Here is a 23,831-nt window from a genome sequence, read left to right as displayed (position 1 = left end):
CTACCTATTGCTGAAAAATGTTAGCAGAAACCTGAGACTGTATGAGGCCATATCACATTCTATTTCTCTAATCTATTGTGGAAGAGACCACTGTGCTACCTTAACAAGTCCTGATTTAACAATAGTGCTTACAACAGATCCATACAATACTCTGTAATAAAAAATTCGCCTGTAAGGAGTCAGTCAGGAGAAAGGCTGATGTTGCAGCAGTCTGGCTACGTGCAGATAATGGTTCAGAGGAAACCTTCTGGGAAGCTTGTTCTAGTATCAAAGTCTTAATAGCACATGACCTTGAGTGGAGAAGAAGGCAATTTGTGAGAAACTTCGGGTGTGAATGCTTGCTCAGCAATACTTTGAAAAGATCCACATGTGCAGGTCACATTATGTTTGAAATCTGCAGAGAATAAGCAGCCTATATTCAAGAGAAACATCCTTGTGTTTCAGCCTATTTAATAGAAATACTGTATAATGTACTGCTATTTTTACCATTTAAGATTTTTCAGGTTGTTTTCGTTTAAAACCCACAATGCATATAAATCCTACTGATTCACTAGGAAGCCCTAATTTTGTGCTCGTGTTTGTATTATCTTCTGTAATGAATAAAAATTAATCTCCAGAGGAATGCCTGCTAGATTTGTATAAGATACCCAGGAGAAAATTTACAAAAGTCGAAGGAAAAGTCAGCAATTTGCATATATCTTTTTAAAATGCAATAAGGCTTGACCAGACATTGAGAAGAGATTTTAAACACTTGAAAAAGATCTTCCTGTTTTGTCATAACATTTTAGTTTTAGGTACTCTAAGATACAATTGCAGAGCCCAGAGATACTCATGGATTTTTTTTTTTTTTTTTAAGATTTCCTTGCAGATATTAACATTTGCAGCATCCCTATTGGCCAGAGAAAAACCAACCAAACAAACCCCCAAGTTCTGGGGTTCGTAAGTATAGTGAAAATGTCATTGGACCATCTTGTCTTCACAGACACCTTTTGAAAGAAAGATACCTTCTGACTACATCACACATCACATAAATGGCCATAGTATTACTTGTGCAAATGAAGGCTAGAAATACTGCTGAATGATGCACTTTATAAAGCTTAGTTTTCTTTGTAAGTCTTCAATAGTAACACTTCCTGCATGCTGTTCTTGAAATATTGACCATCAGGCACCAATCCTAATTTTCTATCTAATCAGCGTAGAGAAACCATGCCTGTAGCGAGTCATTTGTCACAGAATTCCATTAGCAGATTTCAAATATTGACTAGCAAAGAAGTATTCACATCCCGAGATTAACAATCTATAGGATAATATACCATGTGTCTACAATAGCCATTAATGGAAAACTGATAAAGATTAATCTAATTTGTAACAAAGTTACTGGTTTGCAAACACTTTATAAATAAAAGACAAGCCTAACTCAATGAACAGTTCCTTATGAGTATTTCAAACTTTATTGATGCCAAGAACTAAAGTAATATCCACTATGAAGTAATAATACTGTTTTAGCTCTATGGTTTTAAAGTTGTAACAGTTTCTTTGTGATCTTCTTTCAATAAACTCTCCTTACTAAATCAGCATGTTCTACAAGTTTATAAGGCATACTGTCTCATTTCAGAACACAATCAAAACTGGGAAGTGCAGGTATCAGCTCTTTTATGTTTACAGATCCATGTAAGTCTAAGAAACATAGGTGAACATTTTCTATATATATCAAAATATTTGCATTTATATTATTTGTCAAGATTAACTTTACTGATGGATAATGAAGAGCACCCAGTTATTATTAAGAAGGATTTTTAAAAATATTAATAATGGGAGTTATTTTAACAGTGTAAGAGAATATATGCTTGGCTACTGAAACCTGAAATCTAACATCCATTTCATCGTTCCTCCTTTGACAAAATTTAACAATTCATCTTTGTATGTATTTACGTAACTGTAACTTCTTTAGTAGTTAAGTAGATATTTACTCAATTCACATTTCTTCTATTATAAACCTCTGGAAATATGCTATTGAGCTCTTAGTAGTCTCATCTTGAGACTGAACAGGCCTATCTTCCCCAGCCTTTCCTAATAGGAGAGGTGTTCCAGTTCCTTCATCATCTTTGTCAGTCTCTGTTGGATTTGCTTCAAGAGCTTGAAGTCTCTTTTGTACCAAGGAGCCCAGAACTGGATACAGCACTTCAGACTGGCCTCACCAGGGCAGAGTGGAGGGGCAGGATCATTCTCCTGGCAATGTTCTTCCTAATGCACCCCACATGCCCCATCATTTCCTGCAAGACAGAAGAGAGTACAACTTGTGCTGGAGATCCCTTGCCCAGTTGTCTCCAGGGCCCTGGGGTCAGTTATTGCTCATCTTGTGTAAAAATATAGGTAGACCTTCAACACCAAATCTGGAGACATTAGGATTGCCTTTCATTGGTATCATGTCACCTGTGTACCTGCAAAGACCAAAAATGTGATCATCATCATTATCTTAGCCTAATTAGGTATTTTGGAAGATGGTGTATGTCCAAGGACAGGACTGCAGAGGGGAAGACTTGGGCAACCTAAATGTCTTCTCATGGTTGCTGCTTTGCATTTTCACTCTGCAGAAGGTCAAGTCCTTCATCCTACTAGATGTTTATGCAGTGATCACACACGGGGCCTTTATTGCACTAGAACTTCACATGCATTGTACCTGACTTTAATTAACAGCAGTTTAGTAATTGTTGTACTTTGGTGTAGCACAGACCAACATATCTGTCTTTCACCCCAAATTTGGCAGATACGGGACCATATAATTGAAAATCATGACTCCATATCAAATAGTTTTGTGCAGTTGTACTAATTCTCTCTTTAATGATCCATCCTCAGCTTTCAAGTGGACTTAAACGCACCACATAAAATAAAGAATTAGTGCAGAATGTGTTTTCTTGGGCGCAGCAGTACATAAGAAGGGAAAAAATTCTGTTCATCATGTACGTAGGCATCCATCTACTTACAAAGCCATTCAGTCAAAGTCATCTCCAGCTTCAAGAGGAAGAACTGGGACAATAATGTGGAATCATTCCTTTCTAGCTGGGAAGAGAGGAATTCATGGACAGATGGAAAGTTCTCTACTAAGATCATATTGTGAAAATCATCTGGTATTAATACATTGTAAGAATAATGTATTATTTCCCAGAGCTTTCTGTCTGAGCTACAAGCAAAGGCCAAAAATGTTTAGTGAAGATCTTAGTATTTTTTTCCCAAAACCCAAACAAACAAACAAACAAAACTGCAACAAGACAAGACGAGAAAGACGTCAGAATTTAGTCACAGTTTTTTTTCCAACACTGTATTAAACTTTGTATTGAAGCTCTCTAAAATGAATTATATAAATCCTTTATGACCCATACTATGTTTATTTCAGTATGGTATAGCTACTGATACACTTGCAAACATATCTTCCAGTCTTTTACTATGAAAACCAGTGGAACAGATTTATGACCTACATATCACAATTATTATTCATTTTTTAAATCTTCCTTTAGTTTCACAAGAAAGATTTCTTCCCTGAAGGAATTTACTTTGATTTGACATGCTAGTGTATTTGAATGATTTATTCTGTGTGTCTTGGAAGACAGAGAATCTTCTTATGGTGATCACATAGAGAGAGTTTGATTTTTCTTAACATATTGAAAGTACCATACTGGAGATACAGAAGTACATGGGTTTTTTGTTTGTTTGTTTTTGTTTAGATTTTTTTTTTTAATTAAGAAATGCTTTTCTAATAAATTTATTCTACACAAATGTCTAGTTGAAATACACATAAATTTCAAATGTAAACCAGTGGTCAGGAAATCATTGTTATGGTATTAATCAACTTCTGCATTAATTCTTTAGTTAAGTGCATATGGACACAGCTGATAATGTAGTTTTATTTGTAACCAGGAGGACATGGTCAGTGTCTGGTATACCAAGACTCCCTAAGGTTTAATAACCTACAAATTGCCTACATCTTGATGACTTATCTTTTCTTCTTCCTCCTACATGGCTAAAAATAGCTTTTCATTAAACATCAGTCCTAAACATCAACATTTATGAAAAGCAGAAACCACAGATTTCCCTCCAGAAAAGTTGCTTCCAGGTCAATTTCCAGTTTGTTTAGATTTTTAGAACAAAGCAAAGCAAAAAATAATTCAACCACCTCTATGGGCAATATATAAGTATATAATCACAGTTATGGAAGAAGTGTTTAATTATTGCTTGTGTTTTTCCCCTCCTTCTAAAACTACGAAATTATATGTGTGAAATGAAAATTAAAATCAGTTGTAAAAAAAAAAGGGTTTGTACAATGTGATTTGATGAAATAAGAGAGGAAGCAGAAATATCTTGGAGAAGAGAAAAAGATATTTTAAACAGATTAGAAATTGTTACTATAGAAAAAGGTGGTCTGAAAAGAGAATAATATGTTTGGGGTTGGAATTTCATAATGCTTCAGAATCAAATTTCAAAGTTTTCAAAATTTTCCATCTTTGCTCTATAAAGACAATGGTGAACAAAACAAAAAAAAGTCCCCATAATTTTATTTTCTTTGTTTCAATAATTTGAAATTAAGTGTAGAACTGCTCTTATTTCTTAAGCTATAATGAATTTAATCTCTACATTGTGAAATCTAGAATGAAGAACATGCTGTAGATGCTCTTAAAGTAAATATTTTTATAGGGTCAGGTCCACACCTAGCATGCTTGGGATAATTAATGACAGTGCTGGGGTTCTTCACAAATTAGAAATAACTCTGATATTATTAATAAGCTGGGTAAGGGCAGACATTGTTTGCACCCTCTGGAATGTAGCAGTAGGCCCTTTGCAGTCTTCTGCTCTGCTTGTGAATTCACAAGACAAGTGTGTCGCTTTGCTGACCTAAACCCATGCAAAACATGTGTAAAATGCAAAAAACTTCTCATCACTCTAAGATTTCTACACAACCCCACTACTGTACTGTCTGACTGTGATATAATCCTACATCTGTTTATTCTCATATTAAAAGCCATATCAAAAAGACAGCAACTGTTCTTCCTGGCACTGAGAAGAAGAAAATGGACAGAGGCCTCAGGAGCTGAAGAGATTTTCCCAGTGTCAACAATGCTGAGATGGGTCCAGAAATTCAACTTCCAGCTGAAGAGCCACCAAACAAAAAAATTCTTGCTTCAATTATTTATCTAAATTTATTTATTTACACTTGTGCATTCGAAGATGAATGGTGGATTGAGTAAGAAAAACAAAGAGCAGGAGAACAGCAAAACCAGAAGAAGAGAGACAGGTTTTGAAGTGTCTTTGAAGAAGGAAGCACTGATGAAGATATTGGAAAATAAGGTAGAAGGCAATAAAATTACCAGATGAAGGACAAAAAAAAAAAAATTGAATTCATGGGAGTATCAGAAAAGAGGAAGACTATCAGCTAAATGGAAAAAAAAAAAAAAAAAAAGAAGAGATGATGAAGACTTTGAGAAAAGTCAGGCAAGAAAGAGTAAAGAGGTTGAAGGAAAAAAGGTCCTGATCCAAAATCAAATAAATAAGTTGGAAGAACATTTTTGTCCAGTGGGTTCTGTATCAGAAACAAACTAGAAAGTAGGCAGAAGAGAAATTTAGGCTAAAGAAAGAAGAGAAACCCTAGAAGTTAATACATTAAATGTTAAAAATTTAACCCTAGAAGCTAAAAGACATTAAATGATCAATAATTTAGGCCTAAACATCAACAAATCCCAAAAATAGTTATAATTACAAAACTTATAGATTTGTGAAGAAAAATATAATTCAATTTAATAACTCATTCATTTTGTATTTGCATGTTGAATTGCAAACCAGAAATTAATTAAACTGTGTCTTTACAGCCTGTGTAGGATAGAGGATTATTGACAAAGGAATTAAACTTGTCCATGCAGAAATGTCAGGTCTTAAAGCTTTCCAGGAAAAAATACATATATAAGAAAATCTTAGTAAAGCTGAAGGTTGTAGGGACCTGCTAATACGCATTTGCTTGGAGAGCATTTAAAAAGGAGTGATTCTAAAAATCACAAGAAACATTAAGCTCAAGAGGAAAGAAAAAGTGTAGAGATTATTAATATTTCTAACATCCATCCATAGTGAGTACAGAAAGTTTTTTTCAAATAATATCTCTTTTACTGTCATGCCAGGATGAATCTTGTGCTGGGATTTTTTGTTTGGTTGTTTGAGGTTTTTGTTTTGTTTTGTTTTGTTTTGTTTGTTTGTTTGTTTGTTTTTGTATCACCAGTATTTCTGTCATAATTTGTTCCTTTTGTTTGTTTTTTAAATTTTGCTCAAGCTTTATTTTTAAGACATAAAACATGTCCTCCATATTTGTGATGGTGCAGTGGTGCTGCTACCGTGAATTTGTGAGCTGACTGAAGACACCACATAATGTTGTAATGTTTGTAAGCCTCATGTAAAAGACAAAGATCATTCTCATTCACAAGAAAACTCAATCACAATACTTCACATGAGGTAAAAGGAGAACAACATTTCCAGAAGTGGAGGAAAAAACAGCCCAGCATGGGTAAAAGATCTAAATTGTTTGATTCACAGGAAAATAAACACTTCTCTGTGAGAAAATATGTGTTAGCCAGTGTCCTCTGATCTGAAAAATAGCAGGTGTTTTCAGTTTCTATGTATCAACTACCACTGTAGCTGGTAAAATATGAGAGCTGTTACCTGTTGAGAGAAAAGAGTGAATAATTAATAATGTATCTACAGATTGCTGATTCTTCTCACTTTCCTGTAGAAATGGTAAATGCCAGGAATTTTTTTTTTTTTCTCTGTCACCACACTTCCCCCTTGCTGGTGTTTCCTTTCAGTGTCAGCCTCTCAGTCTAGTTCTCAACTTTCCAAAAAGCCCTTGTGGCTCTCCCAAAAGCAGCAGCAGCTCTCCTCTGCCTTTCCTTTACCTCCTCCATCCTCCCTCGTGGTGTGCAGCCAGAGGAGCTGGGCAGTGGTTGGCAGCTGCAGCCCAAAGCAGGAGCGTCTGTGTCAGTAAATCCCCAGGAGCACTGGCTGAAGGAGCAGGAACAAAGACAGGGATAAGCTGGCAGCCTGCACCAGCCTGCCTCAGTCTCACCTGTTGTAAGGGTCCCAGCCATTGTCATCTGCCCACATGGTTAAAGTCTCCTCTGAACCCTGTAGTATTGATGACTAGAGTGGTGTGTTATGCTGGCAGTATGTGAACCAGTCCTTCTGAATTGCAGCCCCACCTGTCCGGGTTTCTGCCCTGGGATGGAGCATTCTGAGTGCTCTCATGCAGTGTCAGTCCTACTGCTGCTTAGCTGCTGCCTGCCTAGAGCTCCCACACAATCCCTCATCTAGGCCAGCATGTCATAAACGTTAAAAAAACCCTGCCTGTGTTCAGATCCTGGGCCTGGGAAAAAAAAAAAAAAACATTATCCTTATCTTTCTTTGATCCTTTTCTCATACGGGAAGATAAATTAGATGGTTTGTCCTATATCCTGCAGCCTTTATATGCCTCACTACAATGAAATCTTGTTCATATCTTAAAGCTTTTCCCCCAGCCCAGTTATCTCAATCCTAAACTGTATCTTATTATATTTAGCAACAAGAATTCTCTATTCTTTTTAGTCTGCCACTGACTAATAGTGAAGATCCTTTGCCTTCTGTTCTGTTGGAGTATATGACCAAGTACTTCTGAACTACAGAGAGTGTCTTTTAGTAGAAAATATTATGATAAAATACTGATATAATCTCAAGCAACAAGAACTTGCATTCTTTTGGGGTTTTTTTTTAACATCAGAAGACTACAGGATTTAAACAAGAACAAAAAAAAGTAATGCTTCAAAATTTCAATTTCTTTCAGATAAATACCTGATTTAGGTAACTATACTTCACACTTAATACCATCTACATGAAAATTGATTTTCTGCCGACTTAAGAAATTGCCAGTCATTATTTAACAAGTGGCACATTACATACAACTCATTGAAATCAATGTAAGAATCCTGTTTTCTTCAGCAATAACTTGCAAGAGAGGACAAAGAAATACAGCTTATTGCTGCAGTAACGATGTCTTTTCAAAGGATGTTTGCGCCAGGAGCAAGCAGGCAAATACTTGATCATGAAACTGATACTGGTGACAAAGGTCTAGAAAGTTGGGCTTTTTATTATTTGACTGGCTTATCAAGTGCTTTGAGCTCACACTCTGTGCATATGGTGATTGAATTGGTATTTTATTCATGCAGCTGTTGGTGTAATGCTATTTTACATTTCAAGTCTGTAAATGTTAGGCCCAGGAACACTGTCAAGATTTTTGCTCTGAAAGTCAGCACTAGGCACGGCCTGATGACGCATGGAAGAGACTCCAACACAAACCAGCCTCCTGTGTTTTAATTTCCATAGACATCTGATCAGACATGCATATATGTAGGATATGGAAAGGCATAGAATGTAAGTTTGTATGTAGTCCTAGTGATTAGCTTGTCACCCATTTGGAATCCTGGCTACATGAGAAATTTTTCAAATCAGTTGCAGTAAGAACCCTTCTTACTCACACAGATTTTCTGTAATCATGTTGAACATTCCCAGGATGAATGACTTCCAGCAGTACCATTGGGTATTTTGCAAAACTAAGAGGTTTGGAAGCACCTTTGAGTTGATAGGAGAACAATAAACTTCTTTCTAAGTATTAGTAGATAAATTCTCAAATGTTATTTTCACATATTCTTTTCATAGTAAATGTTACTTTTTAAAGATAAAAATAATTCAATTTTACCCCCTGAACTGATATGACACCTTTACTTCAGTTTTCTTTCTATTTATTTTTAATTAATGAATATGTCTCTATAAAACTCAAAGGAAATAGAAATGCTGTCATTCACAACTTCGAGATCAGTTATTGACCCTCTTATAGCAGAAAGCTTGACAGCAGCTTTGACTTGTTAGAGAAAAAGTCTTTCAAAGTCTGCTGATATATACACCACTAAAAATAATCATCTACCAATTAAAGCAAATATAGTGTGAAAAAAATTATAAAATTGCTTGTGCTCTTGAAGTAGTCTGATATTTTTTATCAATTCATCTGGATTTTAGTTGTAACAATATGAATAAGGAGAAAAAGGAAACAGCTACATTAGATAATCCTAAAAATCAAAGTGCTACTTTCCTAAAAATGATTTGAAGCAACAGATATTAGCAGTGGGATTACAGGTCAAATAGCAGTTAGCTAATCATAACTTATGGTCTAAACCCTGGGATCAATGAATAGCACTCAAGTTTTTCCTTTCTTTCCCACTAAATATATTGCTTATTTTTCTTTGAGAATATGCAAATCAGATGATGAGTTGTTAATTTTTTATTGATGATGAAACCTAAGAATATCTACATTTTGGGGTTTTTTTAAATGTATAATTATGTTTTTCAGTATTAGAGCTGATGGGACAATGAAACCTCTCCATGGTGTTTTAGCAGAAAAGATAATTTTAAAAGTCAGATTTTCACCATCACTTTTACCCTAATTTTAGTAAAATAATGTTTTAATGTTTTGAAGACGGCACAGATTACAGTTTCTTTTGTCCACAAATCATAGAATCATAAAGGAGTTGTATTTGGCTGCTTGAATATAAATTTAAATGTATGGAAGTCTGAGATGTGCATAAAAAAGCATCCCAGAGGAATTTTTCTGATGCACTGGCTCTTTCCTGTTAAAAAGAAATGAGAAGTTAAAAGTGTACTCTATAACCTGATTCTTTACTGCTTCTCACTTCTCATACAAAGTAAAGATAAAATGCTATGTGGAACACATAGCTTTGTGTTTGCTTTGTGTTCGTTTTATAAAATTTTATATGTCTGCTCCCTCTTATTTCACTTCACCCTTCTGAAAAGTGTCCTACTCTGCTCTACACCTTCCATCATCACCTTGCAGTTGTAGAGCAGTACAACAGAAAGAATTCCTTGATCTTTCTTATCTGAAGGCTGAACAAGCCAAGGTCCCCAGTCTTCTCTTCAAAGCCATATTCTCCAGTGTCCTGACCACCCTGGTGATTTCTCTCCAGTGTATAAATGGTGTCAGAGTGCCTGCTCTGTGTGTGTTTGCATATATCAGAACCCATCAGAACTTTGTTCTCAGCCTTATTTGTCATTTAACCTCGACTACCAGATTCAGTGACCTCTAATAATTTTTGAAACACAACTATTCCATTCACACATGATCTGTTACAGATTCAGCCTACCTTCAGAACCAGCCATAGATACATAGTCCTGCTTCCCTGGACCTAGCCCATCAGACATTTGGGAAATAGCACTTGTATTGGCTCAAAGCAGTGAAAAGGGAGGAGTTATGCTGTCTGCATGAAATTGTGTCAGGGGAGGTTTATATTAGATATTAGGAAAAGATTCTTCATCCAGTGGGTCATTGGACACTGGAACAGGAAAATGGTCACAACACCAAGCCTGACAGAGCTCAAGAAGCATTTGGATGATGGTCTCAGACACAGGTGGGATCCTGGGGCTGCCCTGTGCAGAGACAGGAGTTGGACTTGATGATTCTTGTGGGTCCCTTCCAACTCAGGATATTCTATTATTCTGCACTCCATATTTGGGTAAAACATGTAATTTTTTTTTTGTGGATCCAGCCATAAAAAACCAACTCCAATGCTTCCTCCTGTAAGGCTCCATTGCAGTATGTGCATCACTCAATTACATACTAGTTTGGATCATTTCATTCAGCCTTTTCACCTACTGATGCTGTTTACTTCACGTTCCTTCTAGGTTGCTGTGGTTACTAATCTACATGTAAACATTTTTCACTTCTTTTCACCAGTGGATCTCCTCTTTCTTACAGCCAAAGTTTATAAGGGTCAGTACATAAGCATTTGTCACTGGCAAGGCCAGGGCACCTAGGGAGAGCTCTGGGAACTCAATGTTATCTTCTGCTGCAGAGCCCAGATCTGAATGAGATGTGCTCTCAGCAGGGCTCAGTAGAGAGGAATGATCCTTCTGCCTGCTAGTGCCACTCCCCTCAGGGTACACTGTCCTTGTTTCCCATTCTGTCCATCAGGATCCCCCACCCCTGTGGAAAAAGACTCAGGTCCTTTTCCAGAAAGCTGTTTTCCAGACAGGCTGCAGCAGGCACTGCATGGAGCTATTCCCCCTCAGGTGCACAACTTTTTATTTACTTTTTTTTTTAACTTCTTGATGTTCCCATCAGCCCATTTGTCCAATCCCACTTGTCAGGTACCTCTGAATATCAGCCTTGTCAGCATATCAGCTTCTGCCCTCAAATCTGTCCGATCCTATTGTCCAGGTTTAAAAGGTCACAGTTTTGATTTTTGAGAGATATCACCTGTAACCAGCTGCCAACTGGAGTTTCTATTGCTGATATTACCCTTTGATCCCATAGGAAAGCAAATTTTTTAGTCACCTCCACTCAACTGCCCATTTACTGAGTTCTTATTTGACCAATTTAGCTCTAAGGTTACTCTGGAGGAATATGTCAAAGGCCTTGATGAAGTTAAGGTATACAACATCCACTCTTTTCTCCTTGTTCACAAAACTAAGCATCTCAACAAGGATGGTGAGTTATGATTTTTCCCTCGAGGTAGACATTAAGGATAAACCATCTTCATTGTATTCCTGAAGTATTTACATTGATTTTTTGAGAACTGTATGTATTCACAATGAACAAACTCTGGAAAGTACAGTATCTGAGGCAACGTGTCAGATGTGATTGAAAAGACTAGGGGAGATAAACAAACAATTCCTCTTTTTTGATAGCTTCTTACACAGATGAAAAACCACCTACCTTTTATATAGGTATTTTTATTCACTCTGTTCATAAAAATAAAATGGGGAAGAAAAATATGAAATAATAAATGAGTAGATTTTTTTTTCATGTGGACATACTCCCGGTGGCAGTGGAAACCTGTCTAGTATTGACTGAAACCAGTGGTTTCATAGTTTTTGGAATCCATACAGCAATCAAGATTAATCTAGTCACAATAAATTCAAGACTTGCAAAATGATAATGCATTCTCATTGATAGAAACTCAGCCTTTTTTTGTTTTCAAATCATTAACTAAAGACACAGAAAAGGTGACTGATTTCCCTATAAGGCAGTATCTTTTAGATAAAGTTCTATTATATTCACTAATAAGTTGTTTCCATAACTCCTCTAATTACTTATAACAGTGCTCTTTTTTTCTTAAAATTGTTCTGGAATTTCAAGTGCTATTCAAAGCCTATCAAATTAAATGATAATGGGCTTTACATCAGACTCATATACAGTGACATTGTTGGAAAATGTTGTAGGTAGGACTATAAGTGATGTACAGCACAAAGATTTGATCTTTCTTGAAAAGTAGGGATATACATTTAATTTTGCAACACTAAAATCTGAAGAGGCACTATTTATGAACACAGAAAATAAAGACAATCCAAATTATGCCTCCAAGTCACTCTAGGAGCCTTTTTCCTTCTCCTAGAAAGAGGACATTAATAAAATCTTATTTTTCTGGTAATGGTGGATTAGTCCTGGCTAAGAGCCAAATGTCTACCCAGCTGTTCACAGTCCCCTCCTCACTGGGACATGGGGACAAAACCAGGGAGATTGCTTAGCAGTTATGTTGTAGGCCAAACAGTTAACAGTTGTAGGCCAAATTAGTTTGTTGACAATTAAAACAGATTTGAGTAATAAGGAATGAAGACAAACATTAAAACAATCTCTTAAAACTCAGTGTCAGTCCTTCACTCCAGATGCCTCTACGCTGCCCCTGACCAGCACAGGGAGGAACGTGTGCGGAGGTGAGTTAGAACATATTTTTTTCTCTACCACTCCTTCCTTCCCACACTTTCCTCTTTTCAAGTATGGTCTCCCACCAGCTGAAGTCCTTCAGATAAAAATTCCGTTCCAGTGTGGGCTCTCCACAGGTTGCAGTTCCTTCAGGAAGTATCCATCTGCTCCAGAATGGAGTCCCTTAATGTGCTGCAAGAAAATACCTGCTTCACCATGGTCTTCTTCACAGGCTGCAGGGAATGCCTGCTCCAGTACCTCGGGCACCTCCTCCTCTCTATCCTTCTCTGACTTCGGTGTTCACACTTCAGTTTTCCACTCTTTTCTCCCCCTTCTCCTCCACCTGTCCAGCAATTTTTTTCCTTTTTCTTAAACATGCCTTCCCAAAGAAACAGGAAAATGGTCCTGTGATTGGCTCAATACAGAAAATAGGAACTTGTGCTGACTTCCCCCTTCCCACTGTCCCTCTGCTGCAAAACCCTTTGCTACCTACACCCAGTACAGTGGCTGTTTAACCATGCCCTGAAGCAGAAACAGGGCAGGATGCTGGTCTGCCGGCTGTAGGAGCGTCACAGGACTGACATTCAGACTCAGTAGCTGTAGGAATCCCACCTGTCCACCTGGTCTGGCAACTCTGTTGCTTATCACACTGCTTAGAGTGGAAATTACTGGAAGGATTTGGAACAGTTAGATTTTTTGCTCATTATTTTATGCTAAGGGATTCAGATAGACAGTGAAATTTCAGGAAGTATCAGCCAGCTAGGTGCACATGTTCCTCCATAACCTTGTAATTCAGGCACCAAGTTCTTTAGGACTTGGATGAATAATACAATACAAAGCACTGCATTGTCTAAATATTCATTCTGGAGGGATCTCCACAAGCCAGGCATTTACAGACAGTTATTTCTATTCCTTAATCATTATGGGAAACAAATACATAGCCATTTCAAAAATCCTTTTAAAATAAAACTCTATTTTTCTGTTCCTGTGCCTGTTGTGGGACATTAGTTGTTTGGCTTAAATAAACAAGCTTTAAACAGAATGAGTCACTTATTGTTATGCTGATTGCTTAGCTCTTTTGCTTTATCAGAGAAGCTGCGTTTGTTGAAGCCTTAGGCCATAAGCTGGGGACCTTCACCTAGATAAGCTTCCTGCTGTAATAGAGTAAATTTTCTTAACAATTTTCCAATGGTATAATGCTGCGTTTTGGCTTTTGAATGAGAAGAATGTTGATAACACGCTGATGTTTTGGTTGTTGCTAAGTTATGATTATTCCAAATCTAGTACTTTAGTTTCCCAGTCTCTGCCATAGAGCAGGTACACAAGAAGCACAAACCAGAGCTGAGGAGGGAGGCTAAAAATGTCAGCAGAAGCTGCAATTCATCAAGATGATAGCAGTTAATGTCCACCTGAATGGAAAGAAGAGAAAGAATCCCATAAGGTGTTAGAGGACCCCAGACCAAAAATCACCATTGAACTAAAAAGGTGTGTGGAGAGCATGTGAGGGATGGGTGCATGAATGGCAAGGGTCTATTTGCCCAGGGATTTCTTTGCTGTGGATCCCTTTCTGGAGACACCCAGCTAGAGCTGATCTACTGCTGTACCACACCATTAAATTATTTCTTTTTTTATAAAATCTGACACCTGAGAATCTTCTGCAGGAAATGCAGGATTGAGCCTGAAGAAAGAGGAATCCCATCTGAGTGAGTGAGGAGTCAAAAGGGGCTGCTATTGGCTCATTGTAACCACCTGCTGTGAAAGGTTTCAGGTACCAGCAACTGGAATCCTGAGTGATGGTGCAGCTCCCTGAATTGTGTAATATTGGACCTCTGTATTCTCCCTTAATGTTGCCCTCCTGCATTATTTCATTATAAATTCTGGTATGAATAATGTTACATAGCCACAAAAATGCAGTATATTCACACTGAGTCTTACATATATGTGAATGTAAAGTTTGTATATGTAGAGCCTCCACATTTTTTCTTCCACAAGTTAGATGGCAGATTTAAGAGACAGCAGGCTAAAGATCTGAAGTAGGAAAATGAACCATTATCTGAAAAAAAATAAAAAAGAGAGGGATAGAAGGAGGCAGAGGGAAGGAATGGAATCCTGCTGCATCTGCATAATAAGGTGTTTTTTTGTGTGAAACAAATTTCACTGCAAATCAAAATCTCGGCTTTCCACACTGAAGGCAAAGGAACTTTCATTTCAACTTTGATTCAATGAAACACCCACTTTCAAGCACACACCTATATTAGTTCTTGTTCAGTGAAACAGATGGAACTAAAGATAACTCAATGTAAGCATCCATTTGAACCCTGCTGACTTCAGTGAGAAGTTAGTTTGCTTTGGAATTGTAAAGTTTGATGACTCACATAGTACTGGTGGAAATATCTTCATCTCTTCAGCGTATAATGGAAAGGTAGCCCATATTTTTAATGGTATTTAGAATAACTGAAGTCAGTAGAATGCCCTGTGCACACTCATCATCTTCAGTGGCTTAATATTATGAATAAAAGTGAGTACTCTCCTAGAGAGACACTAGTTCATTATTAGAAAAATATACTACAGATCAGAGCTGCCTTCAAAGATGCAGTAGTCTTTTATTTTTCATAGATTTTAATACTCAGTTTTACAGTGCATATTCTGAAAGGTACACCATTATGTAATGTTATTTTGTGGATGGAAAATATAGGATGTACATGACCATTGCACTTTGCATTTCAGTTACAGAGATAATATATTAATTACTATTGGATTTACCAACTTCACATTCTATTTTAGCTTTCTATATCCTTTCTCTTTCTATTTGCCTTTGATGTTTAAGGTATAACAGATATAGACAATAAAAAGATGCAAACAAATCACCACATAATGGAATTCATATGTGACTTCACAAATATCAATTTCCCTCTATCCAGGTGTGATGATTGTGAGTGCATTAACTTCCTTTGTCTGCCATTTCCAGCCTTACCTGGAAGGACTATCCATGCATTCTCAGTCAGTTTTTTCTGGGAGCTCTGAGTAAGCCCTAGAGCAGACAACCAGTTCTGGCTTGAGCTGCACTGTAGTTGTGCCTCTGCTCAGCCCTGTGCCCTGTTGCCCTTCTCTTTCTGGAAGGACCCCCAGATCTGCCTCCTGTGTGATGACTCTGGCCTTGCCTGGGCTCCTGGCTGAACAATTTCTAAAACAATTTCCCACCTGAGGATTCTGGTTCAACAAAAATGCTGTTTTCCTTGGAAACAAGCTGGGTTTTCTGCATCTTTTATGTGAACCAGGCAGACAGGGAGGCTTCCCTTCTACCTCTTGCAAGCCAGCTGGCACTGTGCTGGGTGAGGGGCTGCCTGCCCATCTCACTGGACTTCATGGTTGTCATGGCTGTCCAGCTGCCCTGCTTCCCACCTGGCAGCCTGCTCCAATTGCCTGGCTTCCTGGCTAGCTTTCCACCTGAGCAGCCAAATCCCTGTACAAAAGTTCTTGAAATATGCTCTATGCAGTTTCCAAACAATCAAGTTTTCTGAAATTAAGTTAGGCAATAAACCAAAGTTTTCTTTGTTTCCAGTGAGAAAATCAGAAATAAAAAGGAGAAAACTGTCTACAAAACAAAAATTGCACTTTGATTACCTCTTTAGTTTTTGCAGCTGCCTCTGCAAAAAAAAAAAAAACAAACAAACAAACAAAAAAAAAACAAAAAAAACAGAGACTATCATGACAACATTACTTGTATTAGCAAACATAAAGGACTTTAGAAGTAATTTTTCCTTTGCTTAGCCTATTTAGTCTTTTAGTCTATTTAGCATTTTCCTTTTTTATTTCCTCAAAAAGAAAAAAGAAAAAAAAGTCACTCTGAAATGTTACAAAGGTTCAGGACAATCTCCCCTAGGCTTTGAGATTTAGTGTTGTCATTAAGTGAAATTAGGAACACATTTAGCATATCTTTGTGTAGCTTTCTGTCTTGTAGCACAAAGAAATTAGAATATTTGTTTTATTTTTTCAGTGTTATTGCTTATATCTAACTAAAAATAAATGCTTGCACACATAATGTACAAACACAGAATTCAACTTAGGCAAAGGGCAAGCCCCAGCTCTGAACTTTAATGCAACTCCCAGGCCACTGGGTGAAGGGTGCTGGGGTGGAGGATCCAGATGAATTTTTTCAGAACAATTAAGGCCTGTTAGTGCACTCAGGGCACTGGAAATGAGTCTCAGTCCAGGGAGGTTTCTAAAGGGCTGTTGTGTGAACTCTCCTACAAACGATCATTCCACCTTGGTCTTTAGCAGATCTCATGACAAATGTCTCAGGGCCCTCGGCCAGGGTCAAAGCACAGAGAAATCAGAGATTCCACAGAAGAATGAGGCCAAACAGAGCTTTTCACAGAAGAGAGCTGTGATGGGAACACTCTCCAAAGCAACCTTCGCACACAGACCTCCTTTCTCTGTGGTACATGAGATAGACACTGGGTTGATCAGAGATTTAACACCGAATTGTCCACACTTTTTGTTGAAGTACACATGTAAAAATCAAGAAACAGATTTTCTGTCTCTTAAAGTATGCATTATTAGAGCAGAATTTAAAACAGTAATTTATTAAGAGACAAATCCTTGATCTCATGAGTGAGAAAATAAAAATAAAGATTAATTTACAAATATGCCCTCTACCTGTTATTGCTCATGCCTATAAATCTGATGCAGACTTTTTCAAATTCAATATCATAACTTTTCAATTATGAGGAAATCTGCAATATTTCCTGGGAGTTCAATATATAATTTTTAGTATTAGTGTCAGCATCAGCATCGGTATTATCATTAGTATTACATTTTTCTTGGTTTCAATTATGAAATTTTTCTCAACCTATGAAGGTTTTTCCTTTTTTTCCCCTGATTATTCTCCTTATCTCACTGGAGAGGGATGGAGGAAATAGTGAGACACAGTATGGTACTTAGTGTCTGGGGTTAAACCAGTCAACTATAGTAAAATAATATCTTAAACAGCTAGACAGCAGCTAGGACTAGCACAGGCAAAATCTCTGCTGTTTAATCACACTCTTTCCACAACACTCAATGCGTACACAGAATCTCTAAACAAACCAATTAGTTATAGCATTCATCACACTTTGAATTTCAACTCTTCCTTGAAAGTTCCCCAGGAGTGTTCTCTACTAAGCAAAGAAGGAAGACATCAGGTGGCTGTTTCTGGATGCTTTGAGTACCAACAGTCTCAGGAATTATTTGAGATCATGTCATTGCCATCACAGGTTAGCTTCTAGGCCAAGATATCTAACAACTTAGGAATGTCTCTAGAAGTCCTGATCAAAGGTCGATTGAGTGCAGTGGTGAGTTCAGTGGCCCTCAATGACTGCTTGGGAAGAACATTAGACAGAAATTGTGACATTTCCCTAGGACACACTCCTATTCCAGGTAATTAAGTTCAGAGCTACAAAGCTGTCTTAAAATAGTGTTTCCAGTCAGTGTAGGAGCCACGGTATTGGAGCAAAAGCTGAATTCTGGGGTTTTTCTTTGCTTTTGCTAGTGTACCCTTTTCCATGAAAGAAGTGCTGACAGGTTACACACTTGGGGTCATCTTCTAATCTCAGCATGGGCTGTTGCCTCAGGGAGCTGAGCTTTGACCTCCTAGTCATCCTACAGAGACATAAATGAGGTTGCTACCTCAGAATTTTGTTTGGTAATAAATATATGCTTGCCCCCTAACATCCTTCTAGGACCTGCCTCTCTCCTTGGAGTGGCTGCTAAAAACCAGTCTGTCCTATACCTTTCACACCTCTCTAAGAATTATTTTTTCTTTTGATTCTCCTTCCACTCTTCTAAGTACTTCTCTCTTCTCATAAGAAGGGTGGATTACTCTGATCCTTCCTGCTTGAGTATTTACTTTTGATTTTCTCAATCCAATGAAAATTAATAAGATCAAGTGAGTCAAAGGATATAAAGGGAAAGTAAACAGTTCATTTTATGAAAGAGGAAGAGGATAATATCTGAAATACTGTGTTGGAATCATTTCACGTGATCAGTCCAAATTCTAACAGATTAGCAGATGGCAAGAGCATTCTAAATGAGTGCAAATCTGTCCTTTGTGCTTTTAGGATCCTAGGAACACAATATTTATTCTAATGGTAAACATCTAAAAAAATTCCTGGGAAAAGAGGTAATATTAATATATGGTAATATTAATATATGGTAACTATGGTACAGCACAAAACTGAAAGCACAGAAGGCCATGAATTTTAGAATCTCTGGCTCTGATGAAACTTTAAAATTAAATCTGACATGACATTGAGACCCGCAGTCCTTGTCCAGATTTTTTTCCCCCAAAACTTATACAGAAAAAAAATCCTGAATTATTTTAAATTGCAATAACTTTGCAGGTTTTTTTTGCATTGGATTTTTTTCCTCATTTATTTGTTCTTCTGGCTTAAACTCCCACACGTTCAGGTTCTGTAGAATATGACACTCATAACTGATGGAAAACACTGACACAGAGGTTTTCCTGTTTCTATCTCTCCTTTAGATACAGATAGTTGGATGACTTTGATTCTTTATAAATCCATACCTCATAAGTCTTACCATTTTTTAAAAATCTGGACTAAAAAATGAATGCATTTTCTACTAAGGATTTATTGCATCAATCTCATTTTCTCTGTTATTTCCTTCCTCATCTACAGTGTCAGTACAAGCTGAGGTAACCCAATGGAAATCACTAAAGTTACATGAACATTATCCTTGTACTGGTCAAGAGAAAGCAGACAGTCTTCCTAAATGAAGGAAAGTAGATTAAACTAAAGTGGAGAATCTGAATATATACCAAAGACTTACTGGAAAAAGCACTTAATAATGTAAATATCTACAAATAAGAAACTAGGATGTGCAGGAATTCAAAAGTAAGGTGACACTTAAGAGGCAGATAAACATTTTAGAGAGGTGAAGAGCATAGCTTTTACTGCTAAATGCAATTCAAATAATTGAGTAAAGCCTTGCTCAATAAAACTGGTTATTATGCACTTGCTGAATTCTGGGTTTGTTTGGCAGTGGATTTGATTTGGTTTTGTGTAGTTTTGTTTTGGTCTTTATGGCAATGTTTGCCATTTATTCTGAAACACCTGAATAGCCTCATTGCAATGAGATGACTGCTATTAGCTAGATCTGGTGCTGCATACAAATCCTAATTGAAAGATCCACCTCCCTGCTACTGCTAGAAGACTAGGCAGTTGGAACACAACTGAAAGTTGCTTCTTCCCAAGCTCACCAGTAGCATAGTTTCATGGATTTTATCACTAAAATGCACAATAATGTACAGTGAAAACACAGGAGAGGTTTAACATCTTTAAGCTGTTAGTATATGCACAGGAATTAGGAGAAAAATCTTGTATACACAGAAGCTGACCTACTTATATTTAGCAGTCTATGTTAAATATCAAAAACCACATTCTGCTGAAGGCATTATATTCCTTGGAAAGTAATGGCACTTCTAAACTGTTTTTCATTTATTAGTTCTGAGACAGCTCTTTTCCACTGTGTTTGTGCATGATACAGCAGTTTTTGTAACAGAGATGGCTCTGAACTATTGCAGTAAGTTATACAGAAAACAGAGATATACTGAGTACAAACAGCAACAGAACACAGCTTTTAATATATAGTCAAATTTTTAAAATAGAATCAAGAATTGTAAATACTCATTTATAGATACTGTTTGGGAATTAAACTTCAGAAGGAAAGTTTTTGTTGCAGTTATCATGGCAGGTTGCCATGATGATCACAGATAAACTGGTGGGCCATAAAACTGGAAGAGATATCAATGATGTCACTACTGCTGAAGACTGCCATGATTATATATTATATATGTCTATAATTCTACCCTGTTAAATTTGGCAGATTCTAGCAGCACATCAAAGGGGAAAAAAAGGTATGACCAAGGAAAATGAATAATGAATGAAAAAAGTACAAATAGAAGGGTCAAAGTATTAAGAAAACATGGCAGTTTATCACTGAATCCTGAACATGTCCAACACTGTGATTTGACTATCAGGTGTAAATAGTAAGACTGGGATTGTTTTGAATGACCAAAAATTTTAAAAACTCATTCAAAGTAAAAGAACTATATGTAATTATTTTGCTCATTTTTATTTTGGTCTAATTTATGCGGCAGCAGCTCTCTCCACAGAGAGCAGCAGGCAGAACTTTCCCAGGCATTTTCCTGGGAAAGGCTGTGAGAAGATCAGAGAAAATAGTGAGAAACAATTCTTATCTCCACTTGCTGCACTTGTTGTGCACATGTGGAATGTGTCATGGAGATTTGTTTACCAAAGGGTGATTTCTTGATTGGTCACTGGTGATGGTGTTTGGATTGATTGACCAATCTCATCTGGTCTGATGGTATCAGACTGTTGGCAAGAGTGATGAGTTTTTCTTAGTATAGTATAGTATAGTATAGTATAGTATAGTATAGTATAGTATAGTGTAGTGTAGTGTAGTGCAGTGTAGTATAGTATAGTATAGTATAGTATAGTATAGTATAGTATAGTATAGTATAGTATAGTATAGTACAGTACAGTATAGTAAAGTGATTGATCAGCCTTCTGGAATCATGGAGTCAATGCTAGTTATTACCCGTCTGGGGGCTTGCGGTGACACATTTAAGGATAAAATTTCATATATTTATGAGTCTTCCAAAGTTTGCATTTTCCTCTTTTAACTATTCCATGTAAAAGAAGAGCTAATGCAATTTGACTTCAACATCCAGAGGAGTGCTGCTTCCCAGTGTGCTCAGAGCTGACTCCGGCACGCTCGGGGTTCCTGGTTCCTGCTGCCTTGGTCAGATGGATGCAGCTCTGCAGTTCATTTCTGTGGGTCCAGTCAGCAGCCGTTCTTACAGACCTACCTCTTGCAGAGAAACCCAGTTGGATCCCTCACCACTGGCTGATCAGCAGGAGGTTATTGGAGGGCAGTGCCAGCACCTGCACTCTGCAGAGTGTATCTCCACACTTGTATCAGATGGAAAATCCACTGATTTAATCCCATGGAACACCAAGGTACTTACCGAGCCATTGTGCCAGACTGTGGACATCTGTAGGTGCTGGTGTCCTTCTGCTCATCAGCCAGTCCACATTTGAACTTTGCTAACAACTAAGAAAAACACACAACTGGACTCACCTCCTGAGTCAGACACAGAAAGCTGCTTGAACAAACATTTCTAGTGCCATTATTGTGTGTCATGCTGTGGCTAACACACATAACACACAGATTTATCCATGTGTGCAGGATAACACTGCAGTGGTACTAAGAACCTGTGTTTGGGCAGCTGAGTCATCCTGCTATGTTTAGGTGTCTACAACATAAATGATGACACGTGCCCAGGTATCTAAACTCCTGTTAGAGTCAATGGCCATCTAGTCAATACAATCAATAGAGAAAGAAAACTATTCAGCTCTCCCAAAGCAGATATCTGCTTTAGAAGGAGATCAACAGATCCCTGGACTCCACTGACTATGCTGGCTACATGAGATAAAGCAAGAACTCGATTCTCATGTTTCATCTAGAAATTGTCATGAAAAAGAGGCTGAACTTCTCCTGTTTGGTTTTTCTTGGTTTTTTGGGGGGTTGTTTTTTTTTTCTGTTTTTTTTTTTTTTTTTTTTTTTGTTTGTTTGTTTGTTTGTTTGTTTGTTTTTTAAAATTTTTTTGTTTGGTGGTTAATTGGGTTTTTTTGTTAGTTTTGTTTTTGTTTTTTTCCTAAAGAATGAAAAAAACCTTTAATAGAAGAACTGCTATCAGTTGAAAAACAAAAAATTCTATGCTTTCAAGTCTTCCTTCTTATTATAAACTACATCAGGCTGTGCTCCAGGGCTTTGATTTTCCAATCTTCTTGAATGGACAGCTGAAGAATGATACAACTTTAACAAGACCATGTATGAGAAAATAATTGTTTCTCTATATGGAATCAAGAATTTCAAAGTATGTAGGTCTCATTCTTATGGAATCAAGATGTGTCAAAGTGTACATTTAATAATGCACTATTTTTCTCAGCTTCTCTAGACAAAACCTAGCCTTAGTTGGTCTAATAAATGGTTCTCCTTTTCCCTCATCTAACTCTAACCCACCAAAGTTATTACAAACTGTCATTGCTCCGATTGGATCTGGTAGATGTAACAGGCAAGTGCAGCTGATTGAAATTCAAAATGAAACTTCAGGGGTTTGAAACCAACAGAGAACTGAATCAGGAATGAGTTAGGACTTAAGAATTTTTGGATTCAGTTCTGTGATGAGAAGCTCAGTTGTTATTAGACCATTATTAGATTTAATTAATAATCCCGAAGTCTGTTAAGTCTGTTTTCAACCTCATTTTGTTATTATAAATCCTAGTATTGTTTAGCATGTAGTGTGCACAGCATCTGGGGGACATTTTTAAATTTTACAAAAGGAGAAGAGTTATTTTTATGAAGAAGGAAGTGGCCTTTTTTTTTTCTTTAGCAGCAACAGAAGGGTTTCCCATTTTTACTGGAAATGGTCTCTTTTATTTCAGCTTTTAAAAAATATTGTGAAAAATATATTTCTAGGGAGTTAATGAAGTATTATACAAATATTAGTTTACAAGGAATAGCTCTTTTATACCAAAAAATGTCTCTGTGTTTGGTTATCGGTTTCTCAAGATTGGGATTGAAGGCATTTGAGATGCCATTCCATGTTTGGACTCAGATGTTTATTATTTCTTATCAGTGAAAAAGTCTCATAACCATGAGTTCAGCAGCTTTTCATTAACAAGGCACAAAATGGCTAACTCTTGTTACAAGGTCTTTTAAAACTAAACTATCCAATAAAGAACAGACACCTAGATTATTTTCCCTTTTAACCCAATAACTGATCCCCCGAAGCCCACAATGCAGACTTTTCTGTCCAATCACAAAACATCACCCAAACCCATGAAGAAGGAAGAAGAAGGTAAAGAAGAACAACCTGCCTCCACCCTAAAACCTCCATCTTGCTTCATATTTATTTCTGTATTCTAAAAACCTAAACTCTAAGTTTTCCACCCTGTGATATTACACACTT

The 23,831-nt window shown here is 37.1% G+C and overlaps 1 protein-coding gene across 1 annotated transcript in view; it reads left to right on the top strand.

The window, feature by feature from the left end:
• Positions 1-23,831, top strand: part of LOC128783121 (uncharacterized) — an 82,258-nt gene that overhangs the window by 6,687 nt on the left and 51,740 nt on the right. Inside the window, exon 2 of the mRNA XM_053933712.1 lies at positions 21,528-21,816. Coding sequence (XP_053789687.1) covers positions 21,528-21,816 — 289 coding nt within the window. The remainder of the gene's footprint in view (positions 1-21,527; positions 21,817-23,831) is intronic.

The sequence above is a fragment of the Vidua chalybeata genome, chromosome 2, assembly GCF_026979565.1.
Source record: "Vidua chalybeata isolate OUT-0048 chromosome 2, bVidCha1 merged haplotype, whole genome shotgun sequence".
NCBI lineage: Eukaryota > Metazoa > Chordata > Aves > Passeriformes > Viduidae > Vidua > Vidua chalybeata.
Note: the sequence above shows the minus strand (reverse complement) of the source record. Positions and strands in the feature narration are given on the sequence as shown.